The sequence below is a fragment of the Dipodomys merriami genome, unplaced genomic scaffold (genome assembly GCF_024711535.1).
Source record: "Dipodomys merriami isolate MVZ:Mamm:240054 unplaced genomic scaffold, mDipMer1.0.p SCAF_45, whole genome shotgun sequence".
NCBI classification, from domain to species: Eukaryota; Metazoa; Chordata; class Mammalia; order Rodentia; family Heteromyidae; genus Dipodomys; species Dipodomys merriami.
Window position 1 is genome coordinate 11,572,667 of NW_027206013.1, and position 19,527 is coordinate 11,592,193.

Genomic DNA, 19,527 nt, shown 5'->3' on the forward strand with positions numbered 1-19,527 from the left:
CAATCTAAGCAAGAAGTACAAACCTATGAAGTGTTCCCTTGAATTAATCTACCTCTACCAAACAATTCCTCCTCAAACCTTGGAACCCCAGAACACGGCTCATCTTCAAGGAAGTAGAAACTATTTTCAATCATCTGAGACCAGTTTATATAAAGTATACAAAAGGAATTACAGATATGACTCAAGTGGTAGAATGTTAGCAACAGCACCAAAAAAAAAAAGCTTACAATGTATACAGTAGTTAATTCAGTCTACAGCCAAAGTCGAATCTTATAACTAAGGCTACACAAAAGGATAGCTGGGCATGGCAGCACTTGCCTATGGCACTAACTACTTGGGAGGCTGATGTGAGAGGATCAGTTGAGCCCAGGAGTCTAAGGCCAAAATGAGCAACATAGTAAGATCTCAAAAAAAAAAAAAGCAGAAACTTTGTTTTTTTTTGGTCCTGGGGCTTGAACTCTGGCCTGGGAAATGGCCCTGAGCTCTTCAGCTCAAGGCAAGCATTCTACTACTTGAGCCACAGCACCACTTCCAGTTTTCTGGTGGTTAATTAGCAGTTAAGAGTCTCATAGACTTTCCTGCCCTGTCTGGCTTAGAACTGCGGTCCTCAGATTTCAACCTCATGAGTAGATAGGATTACAGGTGTGAGTCACCAGCCCCTGGTCTCTTTATTTTTTATTTTATTTTTTTTTAATGGGTTGTGGGGCTTGAACTCAGGGCCTACTCTGAGCTCTTTTGCTCCAGGCTAGTGCTCTAACACTTTGAGCCATAGCTCTACTTCTGGTTTTCTGGTGGTTAATTGGAGATAAAAGTCTCGTGGACAGGCTGGGAAGGTGGCTCAGTGGTAGAGTAGCTTGCCTTGCATGCATGAGACCCTGAGTTCAATTCCTCAGCACCATACAAGCAGAAAAAGCTGGAAGTGGCGCTGTGGCTCAAGTGGTAGAGTGCTAGCCTTGAGCTGAAGAGCTGAGGGACAGCGCCCAGGCCCAAAGTTCAGGCCCCATGACCAACCAAAAAAAAAAAAAAAAAAAAAGTCTCATGGACTTTCCTGCCCAGATTGGCTTTGAATCATGATCCTCATATCTCAGCCTCCTGAGTAGCTAGGATTATAGGCATGAGCCACCAGAGCCCCGAAGGAATCAGTTTTTGATCAATACATGCCAAGCATTTCAACTTATTCAATTCACCCTTCCAGGAAATGGAAGCAAGACATTTTTTTTTCTTTGTTAAACACTGTTTTTGCTTTCTTTTCTGTTTTGTTTGTTCACTTATCTGTCTTTGGGAGGGTAAGGGGGTACAGAAATGGAAGGACAAAGTGTAAACAAATGCAGCAGTGTGGTACTTACTATACACTATGCTGAAAATGAAGTATACAATTTGTGGAACTATACAACTGGAAGTGAGGGGTGGGGTGACACTGTCCAAAAGAAATGTACTCTTGGGGCCGGGAAGGTGGCTCAGTGGTAGAACGCTTGCCTTGCATGCATGAGGCCCTAGTTCGATTCCTCAGCACCACATAAGCTGAGTGGTTCAAGTGGTAGAGTGCTAGCTTTGAGCTGAAGAGCTGAGGGACAGCACCCAGGCCCAGAGTTCAGGCCCCACGACCGGACCCCCAAAAAAAAAAGTCAAAAAAAGTTTCAAATACATATCCAATTCCACTTTTTCTCTCTCAACATAGTACTCAAGTCATTTATTTAAGCATTATGTTTATATTAATATCAAGAACATGTAGTTGGAAAGTGAGTGAGAGAGGTAGGGGTAAGATGGAAACTGATCATCAATTAGCTTTCTACTTAAAAGCAAGGAAGCCTCCTCCCAGGATTCCTACCCCTTGAGTCTTCAATTTTATTCCCCCACGCCACCCTAGGAGTAGCAATACTCACTTGGCCTGTAAAAAAAGTTCCTTGTTGAAAGGCTTATGTCCCCACTTGTTCCTTTTTCCCCAGCTGCCATGTCCACTGCCTTCAAAGTGACCTGTCTGGCCACGAGGTTCAAAAGTAAAATTCAACAAGTGGTTCAGGTTGATCTTCTTAGGGCCAGAAAACTGGGCAGGGCTAAACTCTGCCCGTTGAGCCTCTGCTACCTAGAAAGAATGAGTTTTAGATTAAAACACCAATTTACAGCAAGAAAAGAGTCCCATTCTTCCTTCAAAGATTAAATAAAAAGAGGCTTAGATGGGCTGGGAAGGTGGCTCAGTGGTAGAGTGCTTGCCTCACATGCCTGAGGCCCTGGGTTTGATTCTCAGCACCACATAAGCAGAAAAAGCCAGAAGTGGTGCTGTGGTTCAAGTGGTAGAGTGCTTAGCCATGGGCTGAAAAGCTGAGGGACAGCATCCAGGCCCAGAGTTCAGGCCCCACAACCAACAACAACAACCACCAAAAAAAAAAGAAAAAAAGAAAAAAAAAAAGGAAGGCTTTGAGAATCTTGGAATACTGAATGGAAGTAAAAAAGCCTTTATTATCCCACTACCTACACCATTTACTCTGTCCTGCTAAATGGCAATTCACTATTAAATGACAAGGCCCAGTCCCAACACCTCTAGACATCTTAAAAAGTACAACAATGTACACACTGGACTAATTTTCCCACACTCCCAGAAGACAACTACATATGTACCTTGTGTGCATGTGTGACTGTTTTCTCCTGGAGATCAAACCCAGGGCCTCATTCATGTATGCTAGGCACATGCTCTACATTTGAGTTTATACTAGCCTTCATTTTGTTTTTTTGGGTTTTTTTTTTTTTTTTTGGTGGTCGTGGGGCTGGAACTCTGGGCTTGGGCGCTGTCCCTGCGCTCTTCAGCTCAAAGCAAGCACTCTACCGCATGAGCCACAGATCTCAGCCTCCTGAGTAGCTAGGATTATGGGCATGAGCCACCAGCACCCAGCTTAACCTTCATTTTGTTAGCATCCAGACCATAGTTCAAGCCCCATGAGTGATTGGGGGGAGAGGGAAGGGGGAACAGACTAGTGGATTTTTCCCCAAGCCCAGTTTCCCATTTAATGTCCTAAAGCAGGCATACGATATCTCCTACTTATGGAGATTGTTTAGTTTTTGCGGCTTTTTTTTACTGTTCAAATTAATGCTGCAACAAGCATATTTGAGGCTAGATTTGTACACAATTGGGCACCTGAATTTTTCCTTTTTTCAGTGAAAGGGACTGATCTCAGGGGTTGCTTCATGAATACTAGGCAAGCTCCCTATCACTGAAGTACACCCTCAGCCCTCAATTATCTCTTTTGAATGTATGGAAGAAATGACTGGACCAAAGGACATGCCAAATGCAAATGAAAGGGTTTGCTGCCTAGTCAAATTTGGAAGTTTTTAGAACAAAGCACTTGCACATACACATGACAGATTCTAAGAAGGTGGAGGACTCTTAAGTTTGAAGTCAAGGTCAATATTTAGTAAGATCCTGCCTCAAAAGAAAAGTACAAGACAGACAGCAGGGCTGGGAAGGTGGCTCAGTGGTAGAGCGCTTGCCTTGCATGCCAGAGGCCCTGGGTTCGATTCCTCAGCACCACATACGCAAAAAGAAAAAAGCCGGAAGTGGCGCTGTGGCTCAAGTGGTAGAGCGCTAGCCTTGAGCTGAAGAGCTGAGGGACAGCACCAAGGCCCAGAGTTCAGGCCCCAAGACCGGACCCAAAAACAAACAAACAAACAAACAAGACAGACAGCAGTGGCCTATGACTCCTAACTACTCAGGAGGCTGAAATCCAGGAAATCATAGTTCAAAGACAGCCTAGGTCTGAGATTCATCTCTGACAAACCAGCAAAAGTGGTAAGTGGAGGTATGGCTCAAATGGTACAACACTAAAACCCAAGAGTGGTAAGAAAAGTACTACACAGAGTCCGGTACCCTATTAGCTACAATTTCTCAACACATGATTACATGTCTTCTTCCTCCAAGGAAATGTCTATAACTTCCTTCAGAGGAAGAAAGGAGGCAAAGTTCCACATCCAGTTAATCCTCAACTATATGACTGCTTTTTACCTATTCTTCTCCCTCTTGCTCTCTTCCTTTAGCTACTGACACACTGCAGGGGAAAAATTAAAAATCTAAATCTTATGTTTATGCTCTAGAAAGGACATTCTCAAATTACATACCTCATCTCGTCTTCCACCATTAAAAGAAGAGCTAAAGAGTTTGCTGCTGCCGCCGCCCCTTTGAGGAGGCATCTTATTAAAAGTTTTGCTTTTCTGTGAATTGGAGCGACGGGACTGGTTGCTAAAATTTTCATTTTTGGGGTAGGAAGGTTCACGTTTGCGATTATAACGTTTGGATCCATTTGAGTTCTTTCCATCTGAAAGCAAAAAAAAAAAAACAGGAAATATGTTAAAAAGACATACACCTACATATATACACATATACACACACATAAAATTTTTCTCCACCTCTAGCAAAATATGGTTAATAATAGTGTTTTTAAATAAGGAAAAATAGGCCTTTCCATACCTCTAAGAAATCTAGGTTTAGGGCTGAGAAGGTGGCTCAGTGGTAGAGTGCTTGTCTTGTATGCATGATGCCCTGGGTTCAATTCCTCAGTACCATATACACAGAAAAAGCCAGAAGTGACACTGAGGCTCAAGTGGTAGAGCGCCAGCCTTGAGCTGCAGAGCTGAGTGAGGGAGAGTGCCCTGGCCGAGAGTTCAGGTCCCATGACAGACAAAAAAAGAAAAAAAAAAAGACGACGACAACGAAGAAGAAGAAGAAATAATCTAAGTTTAGCCACTTGAAAACCAGAAGAAGAAGGAGGAGGGGGAGGGGGAAGGGGGGAGGAGGAGGAGGAGGAGGAGGAGGAAGGAGAAGGAGAAGAAGAAATAATAATCTAAGTTTAGCCACTGGAAAACCGGAAGTGGCGTTGTGGTTCAAGTGGTAGAGCACTCGCCTTGAGCTGAAGAGCTGAGGGACAGCGCCCAAGACAGAATTCAAGCTCCACAACTCAAAATAAATAAATAAATAAATAAATAAATAAATAAATAAATAAATAAATAAATAAATGAGCAAAGTATATTATCTTATTGGGCCTTTCAATGATTTTCTCTGAGTTTATGAAAAGAAATAATACACTAAGCCAAACACAAGAGGAAGCAGAAGTTTGATGCTCCTTCAGGTGTAAGTTCATAGAAAAAATTTTACGTGGCCTGGGTCTTGCATCAAGTCTCAAAGTTTCCAGGTGCTACTTACTGATGCTCAACATCAAATAAATCTGACAGATTTCTCAAAAAAAAAATTTTTTTTTGTCAGTCTTTGTATTTTGCTTTGGCATTGTGACCACTGTGAACAGGAATGTCCTAAAGAGAGCCTGACTCGACATACTACTTAGACAGTGGTAACAGAACTTTCACTGTTTCCTCACTACTCAGGAAAAAGACCAGATAGGCTGGCTGAATATGCTTAGAGATGAGTTTGACAAGCCTGCACATACACAGCTGTGATGTCTAATTCTCACTTGTATGACAAAATGGAAATAACAACCTATATTTCCAGAAATATTAGCAGTTTTTATATGAATGAACTTACTCTAGAGAATCTCAATGTTTCATAAATGCGCTCCTCAAAAATTCCATTAGCAGGGCGGGTGGAGGCTGGGAAGGGATGTGAAGGGTAAACAAAGGAGGAGGCTACAATGCTTGATAAGAAATGTACTCATTATCTTGCCCATGTAATTGTAACCCCTCTGTACAGTATGTTCACAATAAAAAAAAAAAAAAATTCCATTAGCAATGCTCAATAGTAAATGTATTCATTACCTTACTCATGAACTGTAACCCCTCTGGTACAGTATTCTTTACAATAAAAAATATATATATTTAAAAAATAAAAAATTTTAAACAATCTAAGTTTAGGACAGAGCTTAGCTCTCTGAGAAAAACAATACATAGTGTTGTTTTTTTTTTTTGTCGGTCGTGGGGCTTGAACTCTGGGCCTGGGCACTGTCCCTCAGCTCTTCAGCTCAAGGCAAGCACTCTACCACTTGAGCTACAGCACCACTTCCGGTTTTCTGGTGGTATATTGGAGATAGGAGTCTCACGGTCTCTCCTGCCTGGGCTGGCTTTGAACCGCGATCCTCAGATCTCAGCCTCCTGAGTAGCTAGGATTACAGGCGTGAGCCACCAGCGCCCGGCTACATAGTATTTTTTTGTTTCAAATGCTAAAGCCTAACTAAGGAAGTCCTTCTTTCAGGACAAATAAACTTTATAGACCAAATCACACAGCTTCTCAGTTTAAAGTGTCTCCAGAGCAGGAGTGAGGAACATTCAGCCTACAGATTATATGAGGCATAAGAAATCATTTGGTTTGGCCCTGATAAGGTAACCACAGTCAGGACTCAAAAGTCAATAAAGCTAAGTTTTTTTTCTTAGCAACATTAGTACCAGCTAAAGTCACATGCCAAAAAGCCCTTGAGGAGGAGAAGGGGGAAAGGAGTGGGAAGAGGAAGGAGGAAAGGAAAAAAGAAAGGGTCATGCTATATTAGGAATAGCTATCTTATCAATGACAGGAGACATTTGCTTTCAAGTTAGTATAGCATAAATGCTGTACTGCAAAAGGTTGCTTAGGCTATGTAGTAAGAGGCATTCAAGAGTAAAACAAGGGGCTGGGAATGTGGCTTAGTGGCAGAGTGCTTGCCTAGCATGCATGAAGCCCAGGCTTAGATTCCTCAGTACCACATGAACAGAAAAAGCTAGAACTGGCACTGTAGCTCAAGAGGTGGAGCACTAGCCTTGAACAAATTTATAACCTAACAACACTATAAGATTGTTAAGTAGCAGGACACAGGTAGTTCATGCCTGTAATCTTAGCTACTCAGGAGGCTGAGATCTGAGGATCACAGTTCAAAGCCAGCCCAGGCAGGAAAGTCCGTGAGACTCTTATCTACAATAAACCACTAGAAAACTGGAAGTGGTGCTGTGGGTCAAGCGGTAGAGCCCTCCCCTTGAGCTGAAGAGCTAAGGGATGCACCCAAGCCCAGAGTTCAAGCCCCACTACCAACAAAAAAAAAAGACTGTCAGGTTTACAAAGATGTCAGACACCTTGTACTCATATACTGTTTTGTAGAATGGGAACTTCTTTGTACAACTACTTAAAGATAATAATAAAAATGTTTAAAAAAAAAAAAAGCTGGGCGCCATTGGCTCACGCCTGTAATCCTAGCTGCTCAGGAAGCTAAGATCTGAGGATCACGGTTCAAAGCCAGCCCAGACAGGAAAGTCTGTGAGACTCTTATCTCCAATAAACCACTAGAAAATCGGAAGTGGCGCTGTAGCTCAAGCAGTGGAGCACTCGCCTTGAGCTGAAGAACTCAGGGACAGCGCCCAAGCCAGAGTTCAAGCCCCACCAATGACCAAAATAAAAAGTCTCAGAGACTTTCCTGCCTGGGCTGACTTTGAACCTTGATCCTTAGATTTCAGCCTCCTGAGTAGCCAGGATTACAGGCATAAGCCACCAGCGCCCAGCTTTAGAACACATTCTTAACATGTACAAGGCCCTGAGCTCAATTCCCAACACTGCCAAAAAATAAATAAAAACAAAACATAATTGCCAAACTTTATTATCTAGACTAATCCTACATTTTGACTCTTTAACTGTTGCTTTCAAGAGAGGCATCATCTTGGCTAGATCCTGGTGGCTCGTGCCTCAGGAGGCTAAGATGCAGAGGAGCACGGTTCAAAGGCAGCCTGGGCAGAAATATCTGAAAGACTCCTGAGCTGGAGGCATGGCTTCAACTGTGAGCAAGCAAGCAGAGCAAGCACAAAGGCCCTGGAGTTCAAGGCTCACTCCTGTCATCCTAGCTACTCAGGAGGCTAAAATATGAGGATTGCAATTCAAAGCCAGCCTGGGCTGGAAAGTCCAAGACTCTTACCTCCAATAAACCACAAGAAAGCTGGAAGTGGCACTGTGGCTTAAATGGTAGAGCGCTAGCCTTGAGCTGAAGAGCTGAGGGACAGTGTGCAGGCCCAGAGTTCAAATCCACAACCAACAACAACAACAACAAAAAAAGACACTCTAGCAAGGAAGCTATTTCATTTTTTTACCTATTACCACACTTGTAAGAAAACTTTCATAATGCTCTTTTAACTTCTCATTTCTAAACCAGATTACAGCAAATCACCACATGAAGATTTATGATTTAGGCATTAAAATCTCTCTTCTTGTCTTCCATTTGCCTAAGAATGTGAAGACAGACCTCTCAAGTGAGAAACTGGTTCTTATCTCTAAACCCAGGCAACAGGTAGCTAAAGCTTGAAGGTACTGTCTGGAACCTAAAGATAAAATTCAGAGTGCTATGTTTGAGATGTTTTGTTGACAATTTGCCAGAATATACATATCAATAACTCAGCAGTAGAATGTGTCCTCATTTCTCTGTTAGGAGCATAAGATGATATACTTTAGATTTTGGAAAACAAACTTAAAAGTTCATGTTCCAAGTTGGGGGCCAGTGGGTCAGGCCTGTAATCCTAGCTACTCAGGAGGCTGAGATCTGAGGATCACCGTTCAAAGCCAGCCAGGGCAGGAAACTCTGTGAGATTCTTATCTCCAATAAACCACTAGAAAACCAGACATGGTGCTATGGTTCAAGCGGTAGAGCGTTCACCTTCAGCTGAAGAGTGCGCAGAGCCCAAGCCCCACAATTGACCAAAAAAAAAAAAAAATAGTTCATGTTCCAGAGAGAAACACAATCTATATTTTCATTTTTTATTTTGTTTTCTCCATTTTTTTCTTATGTTGTTCTGTTGTACGTGAAGTTTTTTGTTGTTGATATTGTTGTTTGTGCCAGTCCTAGGGCTTGAAACTCAGGGCCGGAGCACTGTCCGAGATTCTTTTGCTCAAGGCTAGCACTCTACTACTTGAGCCACAGCACCAATTCTGGCCTTTTATGTATGGTGAAGTTTTTTTTTTTTTTTTTTTTTTTGGGGTCCGGTCATGGGGCCTGAACTCTGGGCCTGGGCGCTGTCCCTCAGCTCTTCAGCTCAAGGCTAGCGCTCTACCACTTGAGCCACAGCGCCACTTCCGGCTTTTTTCTTTTTGCTTATGTGGTGCTGAGGAATCGAACCCAGGGCCTCGAGCATGCAAGGCAAGCGCTCTACCACTGAGCCACCTTCCCAGCCCATGGTGAAGTTTTAAACCAAAGCACTAGTGTATCTTTGAATCCTCAGGAGATTCTTTTTGTTGTTGTTGGTGGTGGTTGTGGGGCTTGAACTCTGGGCTTGGGCGCTATCCCTCAGCTCTTCAGCTCAAGGAGAGCACTCTACGGCTTGAGGCACAGCACCACTTCTGGTTTTCTAGTGGTTTATTGGAGATAAGAGTCTCATGGACTTTCCTGTCCAGGTTGGCTTTGAACCGGGCTGGCTTTGAACCATGATCCTCAGATCTCAGCCTCCTGAGTAGCTAGGATTACAGGCGTGAGCCACCGGCGCCCGGCAGGAGATTCTTTTTTTTTTTGTCTGTCGTGGGGCTTGAACTCTGGGCCTGAGCGCTGTCCCTCAGCTCTTCAGCTCAAGGCGAGCGCTCTACCACTTGAGCTACAGCGCCACTTCCGGTTTTCTGGTGGTTTATTGGAGATAGGAGTCTCACGGTCTCTCCTGCCCGGGCTGGCTTTGAACCGCGATCCTCAGATCTCAGCCTCCTGAGTAGCTAGGATTACAGGCATGAGCCACCAGCGCCCGGCTCGGCAGGAGATTCTTATACATAGTCACAGTTAATAACTGCCAAGAACTACTGTCAAGACACAGTCCAAAATGGCTAAGCCATTAGTTAAATGGCTCAAAGCTACAACCCACGATATTCAGAGTCAACAATTCGGAAAAACTTAATTCAGGATCTTAATTGTCCCACATGTTTTATGTAAAGGTCTCTGACAAGTAACAGCAAGCATACCTCATCTCTTTCCCCCATTACCAAATTAAAGGCCTTAAGTTTTTCAGCTGAGTTATCTGGCATCACATTTCTAGCTTTAGTTCTGACAGGTTGCACCAGCCGAGATCAGAATACCAGCCAGGAAGTTTCTGCTGCTGACTCATGCTGTAATCATGAGCAAGTAGCTTACCCATCCCATCATCAGAATGGTTGACAAGCACTTCCAGAGGGACAATATAAAGCCTTACTACAGCATCAACTGACAACAAATTGAATCCAGCTGAAATTAGTAATTCTGAATGAAAGGGAGAGAGAAGTGGTGATCAGGAATGATGTATGTGGCAGTATACTACCTGCTTGCTAAGTGGGTTTACTGTAAGAACTTGAGGACTGAAAGACAATCTGTGTAAAATGCCTATCATAGTGCCTGGCACATTTATTATTAATAAATACAAATCATTCCTGTCAGCTCCAACATGCTAAACCATATTAATCCAGCCCAGAGACCCTAAAACTCTTATAAAATCTTTCCCAAGTGGTTTTACTGAAAATTTCTAATTACATCCATTTCCAAAGGCAAAAGCCTGCAGGTCCATTTACAGCAGTGTCATTCCTCAAGGCAGGTTACCTAGTAACCTAACTTCTGATACCAGAACAACAGGAAGAGTGTCAGGAGTGCTTCACACTACCAACCTCAAAATAACTGCTGCATAATACCTGACCTTCCCTTAACCTCCATGGCTATACTATTCACCACAGAGATGGCCAAGAGACTGGATCTTGGCCAGGGGCCACTGTTTGCCTACAAAGTGCCTAACCTGTCCTGCCTCTTTTTCCTTTCTTTTTTTTTTTGGCCAGTGGTGGGGCCTGAACTCTGGGCCTGGACACTGTCCCTCAGCTCTTCAGCTCAAAGCTAGCACTCTACTAAAGCACAACTTCCGGCTTTTTCTGCTTATGTAGTGCTGAGAAATCAAACCCAGGGCCTCATGCATGCAAGGCAAGCACTCTACCACTGAGCCACCTTCCCAGCCCAAAAGAAATGTACTCTTTTTTTGTTTTTTGTCAGTCATGGTGCTTGAACTCTGGGCCTGGATGCTGTCTCTCAGCTCTTCAGCTCAAGGCTAGCACCCTGCCTCTTGAGCTATAGAGCCACTTCCAGCTATATCTTTTTATCTTACTCTTCCTGTTCTTCCTTCAACTCAGGACTCAAATTCAAGGGATCCTTTTTCCAGGGTTCCTTTCAGCAATTTCCAAAAGGATCATGCATATCAAGTGTAGAGTCAGCTTTTGAAATATACAGAAATTTTTTCATGGAATTGTGTAGAGCCTGAGTCTATCTTCTGGTTCATGGGAAACAGAAGTCACCCTATCAGAGGTCCTGAGTAGCTTAAGTAGCAACACTAGTCTTAGTTAACAATATTTTCTCATTTTATTTTTGTTGTTGTTTTAAGGTAGGGTCTTGCTCTTTAACTCTATCCTCCGGCCTCAGCTCCCAAATTCCAGAGACTGCAAGTACTACCTTCCTTGCCCAGCTGCAATGTTCATAAGATATTTGCTACCCTATAGATCAGCTCTAAAAATAAGCCAGTATGTAGTTTCCAAATTTTTTGTCTCTACATATTCTGACATTTTTTTTCCTAACTGCTAGCTGCTCATAAACAATTGATAAAGTTGTATTAGATACAAACAACATCTTTCTTCACTAAGGGAATACACACTGCAGAAGCCATAAAAGTAGGCACCAAGCCAGGCGCCGGTAGCTCACGCCTGTAATCCTAGCTATTGAGGAGACTGAGATCTGAGGATCACAGTTCAGAGCCAGCCCAGGCAGGAAACTCCAAGAGACTCTTATCTTCAATAAACCACTAGAAAACTGGAAGTGGTGCTGTGGCTCAAGGGGTAGAACGCTGGCCTTGAGCTGAAGAGCAGAGGGAAAGCGCCAAGGCCTGGAGTTCAAGCCCCACGACTGACAAAAAAAATAAGTAGGCACCAGCAAGGACAACAAATACTGCCAAGCAACAAGTACACCACACCAAAGCTGGTACCACCCAAGACATACTTGTGTATTTCGTGAAAGCTAACAAAACATCCTTTCTATGTGTTGTACCCTTCTTCTGAAGTTTTCAATTAAGTGTTTAACTATAAAAAAAAATCAGAATTAAAAGTCAGAATTAAGGGAACAACTAATAATCACTCTATACAACTGTTTGAAATGTTAACAATGACAATGACTGGCTTTGGTCAAACTACAACAGTACTTGGTGCCATACTAGTGGGTAATTAGTTCCATTCACAACATATTCAGTCAAAGGCAGGAATAAAATGCCTTCAGCACCTTAGCTTTTTGTTGTCTTATTTGGTTTGGGTTGTCACAAGTTTTCACCTATTGTTCACTAAGGAATAAACAAGGATTTATTGTAGCTGACTCATAAGTAACCAGGTTACAGGCCTAAAGAGCCCTGGAGCCTGGCACCAGTGGCTCACGACTATTTCTAGCTACTTTGGAGACTGAGATTGGAAGGATCAAAATCTGAGGTCCAGTCCAGGCAGAAAAGTTCGAGACCACCCCCCATCTCAAGCACATGCTGGACACAGTGGTGCATGCCTGTTATCCTAACTGGGGCAACTTAAAACAGGCAGCCTGAAGCCCAAGTGAGAGTGCCCTATCTCAAAAAAGTATAAAAAAAGGTTAGAGAAGTAGCTCAATGGTACTGGGTCTGCCTAACAGGTGTAAGACCCTGCATTCAAACCCTAGTACCATCCCCCCCCAATAAAAAAAGCCTTAAATAAAATTAGTTAAGGAGCCAGATGCTGGTGCCTCACGCCTGTTATCCTAGCTACTCAGGAGGCTGAGATCTGAGGATCACGGTTCAAAGCCAACCCCGGGCAGCAAAGTCCGTGAGACTTATCTCCAATAAAACAATAGAAAAACAGAAGTGGTGCTGTAGCTCAAGTGGTAGAGCACTCAACTTGAGCTGAAGAGCACAGGGACAGCGCCCAAGCCCAGAGTTCAAGCCCCACTACTGAAAAAAAAAAAAAAAATTACTTAAGGAAAGGTGGCTCAGTGGTAGAGTGCTTGCCTTACATGCATGAGGCCCTGGTATTGATTCCTCAGTACCACATAAACAGAAACAGCTGGAAGTGGTGCTGTGGCTCAAGTGAGAGAGCACTAGCCTTGAGCTGAAGAGTGAGGGACAGTGTGCAGGCTGAGTTCAGGCTCCATGACCGACAAAAAAAAAAAAAAAAAAAAAAAGTTAAGAATTCAGTTGAGGGGCTGGGAAGGTGGCTCAGTGGTAGAGCGCTTGCCTTGCATGCCTGAGGCCCTGGGTTCGATTCCCCAGCACCACATAAGAAAAAAGAAAAAAGCCGGAAGTGGCGCTGTGGCTCAAGTGGTAGAGCGCTAGCCTTGAGCTGAAGAGCTGAGGGACAGCGCCCAGGCCCAGAGTTCAGGCCCCACGACCGGACCCAAAAAAAAAAAAAAAAAAAAAATTCAGTTGAAAACCAGGTGCTGGTGGCTCATGCCTGTAATCCTAGCTTTCAGGAGGATGAGACCTAAGAATTATGGTTCAAAACAGCTTGGGCAAAAAAAGTCCATGAGACTCTGACCTCCAATTAACCACTCAAAAACCTGAAGTGGAGCTGTGGTTCAAAGTGCTAGAGCCCTAGTCTTGAGCTAATGCTCAGTGACAGTGCCTAGGCCCTGAGGTCAAGCCTCAAGACTGACAACAACAACAACAATAATAATTCAATTGACGCTGGGCACTTGTGGGTCATGCTTAAAATCCTAGCTACTCTATTGGGAAGCAGGGATCTGAAAAATCCAGGCTCAAAGCCAACCCGGGTAGAAAATGTGAGACTCTTACTTCCAATTAACCACCAATAAACTAAAAGTATAGCCCAAAATGGCAGATCACTGGCCTTGGGGGGAAAGGGAAAAGTGAAAAAGTGAGGCCCCTGAGGTCAAGCCCTAGTACTGCCACCAAAAAAATAAATGCAGCAGTGACACCCGCTACACACTACAAACTACACAACTTATGGGTGGAAACTGGAAGAAAAAAAACTGAGAACAGAGGAAGGGATGATATTGTCAAAGGAAAAGAATTGTACTCATTACTTGAGTTATGAAACTGTAACTCCTCTATATATCTCTTTTATAATAACAATAATAAAAGTTACTTTTTTTTTTTTTTTGCCAATCCTGGGGCTTGAACTCAGGGCCTGGACACTGTCCCTGAGCCTCTCTGTACTCAAGGCTAGCATTCTACCACTTGAGCCACAGCACCTCTGCCAGCTTTTTCTGTTTATGTGGTACAGCTGAATCAAACCCAGGGCTTCATGCATGCTAGGCAAGCACTCTACCACTAAGCCACATTCCCAGCCCTAAAAAGGTTACTTTGTTTTAAAATTAGCCTTACAGACGTTTGATCTCAAAATGTTTTAAACAACTAAATCTCTAAGTTTAAGGACTCCAAATAGTTCCCTATCTGCACACATCCTCATGCTCACAGGCAGTATCTTCTAATTACTGTAAATATAAAGAAAATACAAAAGAGAGCAAAGATTAGTACACAAGCTTTGATGTAAGATAGAGAATGGTGAATTCTAGATTCTGCCAAGTTTCTAACATCTTCCCTCTCAACTTGTTCCTTACTTTAAAAGGCACAACTCTTACCTTGCTAAACAGGTTAATGACTGGGGTACAGATAGCAGATAAAAGCCAGGATAAGCCCTCAGTAAATAGCAGCTGTTAAAATTATCCTCGGGACAAAAGACTGAGAAGCATGACTACAGATTTGACAAAAATCTTGCCAGTTAAAGGGCAATTACTGCAGCCTCGTAGTACACACATACACAAGGTACCTTCTTGGTACCTAATAGCTACCTAGAACTCTTGTGAGCTCTTAATTCATTTAGTATTCTATGAGCTCCCCCCTGTACAGATTAAAGAAATTCAGCCACTGACTCAAGGTTTGCACCCAAAAGACTGAATCCTTATCTACTACAACAAACAGAACGAAGTCACTCAAAGAGGCACAGATCTGAGGCCAGAGTAAATGAAAAAAAGTCAGTCTGAAGAGCCCTTGGGGCCCCACCCTCTCTCGTTTAAACTTGGGTCCTGTTCACCACCCAATACGAACTCCAAGACGTATTTTAGAGGGGACCGACCCGAAGATACCAGGCAAAGCGGGGTCTGAAGGCCTGACTGTAGGCGTACTACCTGGAGAACCTCAGTTTCCTCATCTGTAAAGGGAGAGAACCGCTCCAATTTCACCAGCTATTGTGAGTAAAGATGCACGGACCGGAACAAACCAAGTAGCACGACCGGTGCTGATTCATTGTAAATAACAGGCGCCAGGGAAGGGGGGAGGAAGGGGGGACCATCGTAGAAAGCGTGGCTTGTCCCCGAGTGACCCACAGCCCTCGGGCTGGCTCTTACCGCTCTTGGGTTTAGACTCGCCAGCCGGCCCAGCCGAGGCGGAGCGGGGCGGCTGTTGCCCTTTGCTGCTGCCCGAAGAGGCGGAGGAGCTGTTGGAGCCGCTGTTCTTGTCCATGTCGGAAGCGGTGGCGGCGGCGTTGGGGGAGCTCTGCGGCATCAACGGGGGCCTCGGCGGCGGCGGCGGTCGGAGCGGAGCGGGCGCGGCGGGGACCCAGGCTCATGGCGTTCAGGGCCGGCGGGGGTCGGCGGCGGCAGCGGTTCTCGGCCTTCATGGCGACATTTTTCCCTGTTTCCTTCCTTGGCTTCTCAAAATGGGAAGAGAAGCGAAAGGCGGGGCTGCGGAGCCCGGCGGCGGCGGAGGTGACCGAGACGGAGGAGGAGGCCGGGGCTCGGAGGTCCGGGCCGGGCCTGGCGGGGCGGAGGCTACGGGGGAAGGGGAGGCGAGGGAGGGTGCGCGAGCCCCGCCGGCCGGCCGGACACGCTCTCCCGCCGCGGGGCAGGAGAGAGGGGTGGTTGTCTCGATGTCGGGGACGAGTGTCTCCGACACAGCGACCGACACTCGCCTCTGGGCCGAGGCCGAGCTGCTCCGGGAATGGCGACGAGTCGCCAAACAGCATCTCAAAGAACCCGGATGGACTATTTATAGAGTGGAGAAGCTACCTGATGCATTCTGGGAAACGTAGTTTTCTTGTTTATCCGGGCCCTCGCCACTGGTGGGGCGCGTAGGATTATGGGACTTATAGTTCCTGGCAAGAGCAGGGTTGGGCTGTTTGGTTTGGTTTAGTTTAGTTTTGTAAGCACGCTAAGACGCAGTAGTAACACATACTCATAATAAAGCAGCCGAACCTTGGAATATTTGTGGAACATATTCATTGGGGTTTTTTTGGTCTGTGGCTCTTATTCTAGTATTAATAGGTTTCTGGCTTTTATTCCCTCATGCGTTCATTTACCATCACTTTGCTTTGCTTTTTGTTCCTTTTTTTTTTTTTTTTTCCTTTTCCTGCTTTTTAAGCTGAAGATCAAATCCAGGGTCTCTCCCTTTAAACTAGCAGTCATAATCCCCGGAGCACGAGTAGAATTTTAGCAGTCACTTAAAAGTGAATGACAACAAGCCGCACCACAGTGGCTCACGCCTGTCATCCTAGCTACTCAGGAGGCTGAGATCTGAGGATTGTGGTTCAAAGCCAGCCCGGGCAGGAAAGTCTGTGGGACTCTTATCTCCAATTAACCACCAGAAAACCAGAAGGGGCGCTGTGGCTCAACTGGTAGAGCGCTCACCTTGAGCTGAAGAGCTCTGGGACAGCTCCCAGACCCAGAGTTCAAGCCTTAGGACTAGCCCCCAAAAAAAAAGAATGACTGGATCTCTAATGGGGCCCCTCCCCTTCTTGGTTCATGGCAAAGGAGACATTAATACGCATACATAAATGCTTTCTGTGCAGTAACAGTTTAAGTGGGGATAAATGAAGATCATTTATCAGAATATCGTATTTCTAATTTTCCTTAAAATGCCCTTCACCAGTTCCAGTATTGCTTCTCTTGTTTTACACACACACACACACACACACACAAATCATATCAAAAATCTAGTAAAATAGCTATTCAGCTAGTTTGTTTAATTTGATATCCAGAAGAAACAACAATAACCTAAATCTTAAGGTCCATTTTATTTATTTAATGTATGTATGTATTTATTTTGGTGCTGTGCTAAGGCTCTTGCTCAGATTTTTTCAATTAAAGTTGTCACTCTACCACTTTAATCACACCTCCACTTACAACTTTTTATACTGATTAGTTGGAAATAAAGAGTTCAAATAATAATTGTTCTTATCAGGCTGGCTTTGAACCACTATCTATGATCTATTCATTTTTTTTTTGCAAGTCATGGGGCTTGAACTCAGATCATAGGCACTGCCCCTGAGCTCCTTTTGTTCAAAGCTAACATTCTACCACTTGAGCCACAGCACCACTTCTGGCTTTTTCTGTTTATGTGGTAGTGAGGAATTGAACCCAGGGCTTAATGCATGCCAGACAAGCACTCTACCACTAACTCACATTCCCAGCCCTGGTCTATTCTAAAATATTACTAGATGTACTTACATATTACTAAGATACCTTCTAAAAGGATCTTAGTGTAAAATAGGCATAACAATTCTGAACTTATGGATGAATCATTTCTCCGTGTCATTCATAAAAATAAGAGAGTAAAAGAGAAATCCCAGTGTAGAAGATGTCCATCTGTCAGGCTATATAAAACCAGAAAAAGACTTTTCAGTTCAAAATAGTTTCTTAAGATCCTTGGCTCTTTCTCCTTGTGAAATATTTACAGAAAATATAATTTTAAAAAGGGAATTCAAGCAGAAACAGAGAAAGGAAAGCAAAGCAAAACAATATAACTTCCATTCTCTCTTTTTGCACAAGATGGTCTCATTATCCTTTCCCTAAAAAACACTGAAATCTGGGACTGAAGTAAAACACCCATGACATGCCAGTGAGCTACAAATGTAGCTTTGCATGAGCAGAAGACAAAGAATATCTGATGCTTGATTCTGGCTTGCTAAATAGATACCTGAATTTTAGTTTGCATTTATGACTTCCTAAAGGTTCATAAAATAGTCAGGCCAAAAGAAATCTTTCATTGTTGTTTATTTTTCAAAGTAGTCTAGCATATGTTTCTCAAGGATGGTCTCTAAGCACAAGAGCCTAAAATTACAATCATCAATACTGGGGGGAAAATGTTCTAGAGAACTGACATATATAATCCAATTATACTACTTCTGGGTAGATACCTGAAGGAAATGAAAGAAACATCAGTTACCTCCACATGCATGTATGCATGGACAGATAAAAGAATAGAGAAAATATAAAATGATATAGATAGATAGATAGTGTAAGGTCCTCTCCTGGATGGCGAGCAGACTCCACCCTCCTCGCAGCAAAGTCTCCACCCAGTACCTGCGTTACCTAGGCAACTGGGACACCTGGAAGAGGTCACGTCTGCATCTGCTGAGGTCACATCTGAATTTGATGTGGCCACACCTTTCCCCACCCATACCCTACATAAGGGCTAGCCCAGGCCCAGACTCTTGCTCTCTTGCTGCCCCCTTTTTTCTCTCTCTGTTCGTTTCTAGCTCTTGCTGCTCTTCTCTTGCTCTCTTGCTGCCCCCTTTTTTCTCTCTCTGTTCGTTTCTAGCTCTTGCTGCTCTTTACTTGCTCTCTTGCTCTCTCTCTTTCCCAGCCACGTGGAGTGCCAACCTTGCCTGGTCCCAGCAGGTCTACCCCTTACCTGAATACCACGTGAGTGCTACTGTTCTTACCCCTCTCTCTGCTCTTTTCTCTCTCTTTCCTCTCTTCCCAGCTCTCTCTCATTCCCAGGCCTTTCCCAGCCACGTGGAGTGCCACCCTTGCCTGGTCCAAGCAGGTCTACTGAATAAACCTACCACTTATCTGAATAACACGTGCGTGCTGGTGCAGTTCTTACTCGGCTTCCTCTTTTTAAAAACCTAACAGATAGATAGATAGAAAGATAGATAGAAAGATATCCTAAATGGCCTTTGAGTATTGAAAGACTAAGTAGCCTCCATATCTTAGAGGAAATGCATGGGTCTTTAGTATTATGATAGTGCAATGGGATATTATTTAACCATTAAAAGAGAGAGAAGGAGAGAAAGAGAAAGAGAGAGAGAGAGAGAGAGGAGAGAACCAGGTCCTGGTGGCCCATGTCTGTAACCCTAGCTACACAGGAGGATGAGATCTGAGGATCTTAGCCTAAACTCAGCCAGCCCAGGCAGGAAAGTCTATGAGATTTTTTTTTTTTTTTTGTCACTCATGGGGCCTGAACTCTGGGCCTGGGCATTGTCCCTCAGCTCTTCAGCTCAATGTGTGCACTCTACCACTTGAGCCACAGGGCCACTTCCAGCTTTTTCTGCTTATGTAGTGCTGAGGAATCAAACCCAGAGCCTCATGCATGCAAGGCAAGTACTCTACCACCAAGCCACCTTCCCAGCCCAGTCTGTAAGATTCTTATCTCTAACTAACCACCAGAAAAACCAGAAATGGCACTGTGGCTCAAGTGGAGGAGTGCTAGGCTTGAGCTAGCCTTCAGCTCAGGGACAGTGCCCAGGCCCAGAGTTGAAGCCCTAAGACCTACAAAAAAAGAAAGAGAGAGAGAGGCAACACGTCTTGAGTTTCAGGCTTCTGTGGGCTACATATCCAGGTCTTACGAAGGAGGAGG

General features: G+C 44.1%; 1 protein-coding gene across 1 annotated transcript in view; it reads right to left on the reverse strand.

Annotated features, from left to right (window-relative positions):
* Positions 1-15,542, reverse strand: part of LOC138808461 (E3 ubiquitin-protein ligase RNF10) — a 35,740-nt gene extending 20,198 nt beyond the window's left edge. The window contains exons 1-3 of the mRNA XM_069994718.1: positions 15,297-15,542; positions 4,108-4,304; positions 1,884-2,083 (exon numbers count right to left, since the gene is read on the reverse strand). Coding sequence (XP_069850819.1) covers positions 1,884-2,083; positions 4,108-4,304; positions 15,297-15,453 — 554 coding nt within the window. The 5' untranslated portion in view covers positions 15,454-15,542. The remainder of the gene's footprint in view (positions 1-1,883; positions 2,084-4,107; positions 4,305-15,296) is intronic.
* Positions 15,543-19,527: the final 3,985 nt, after the last annotated feature.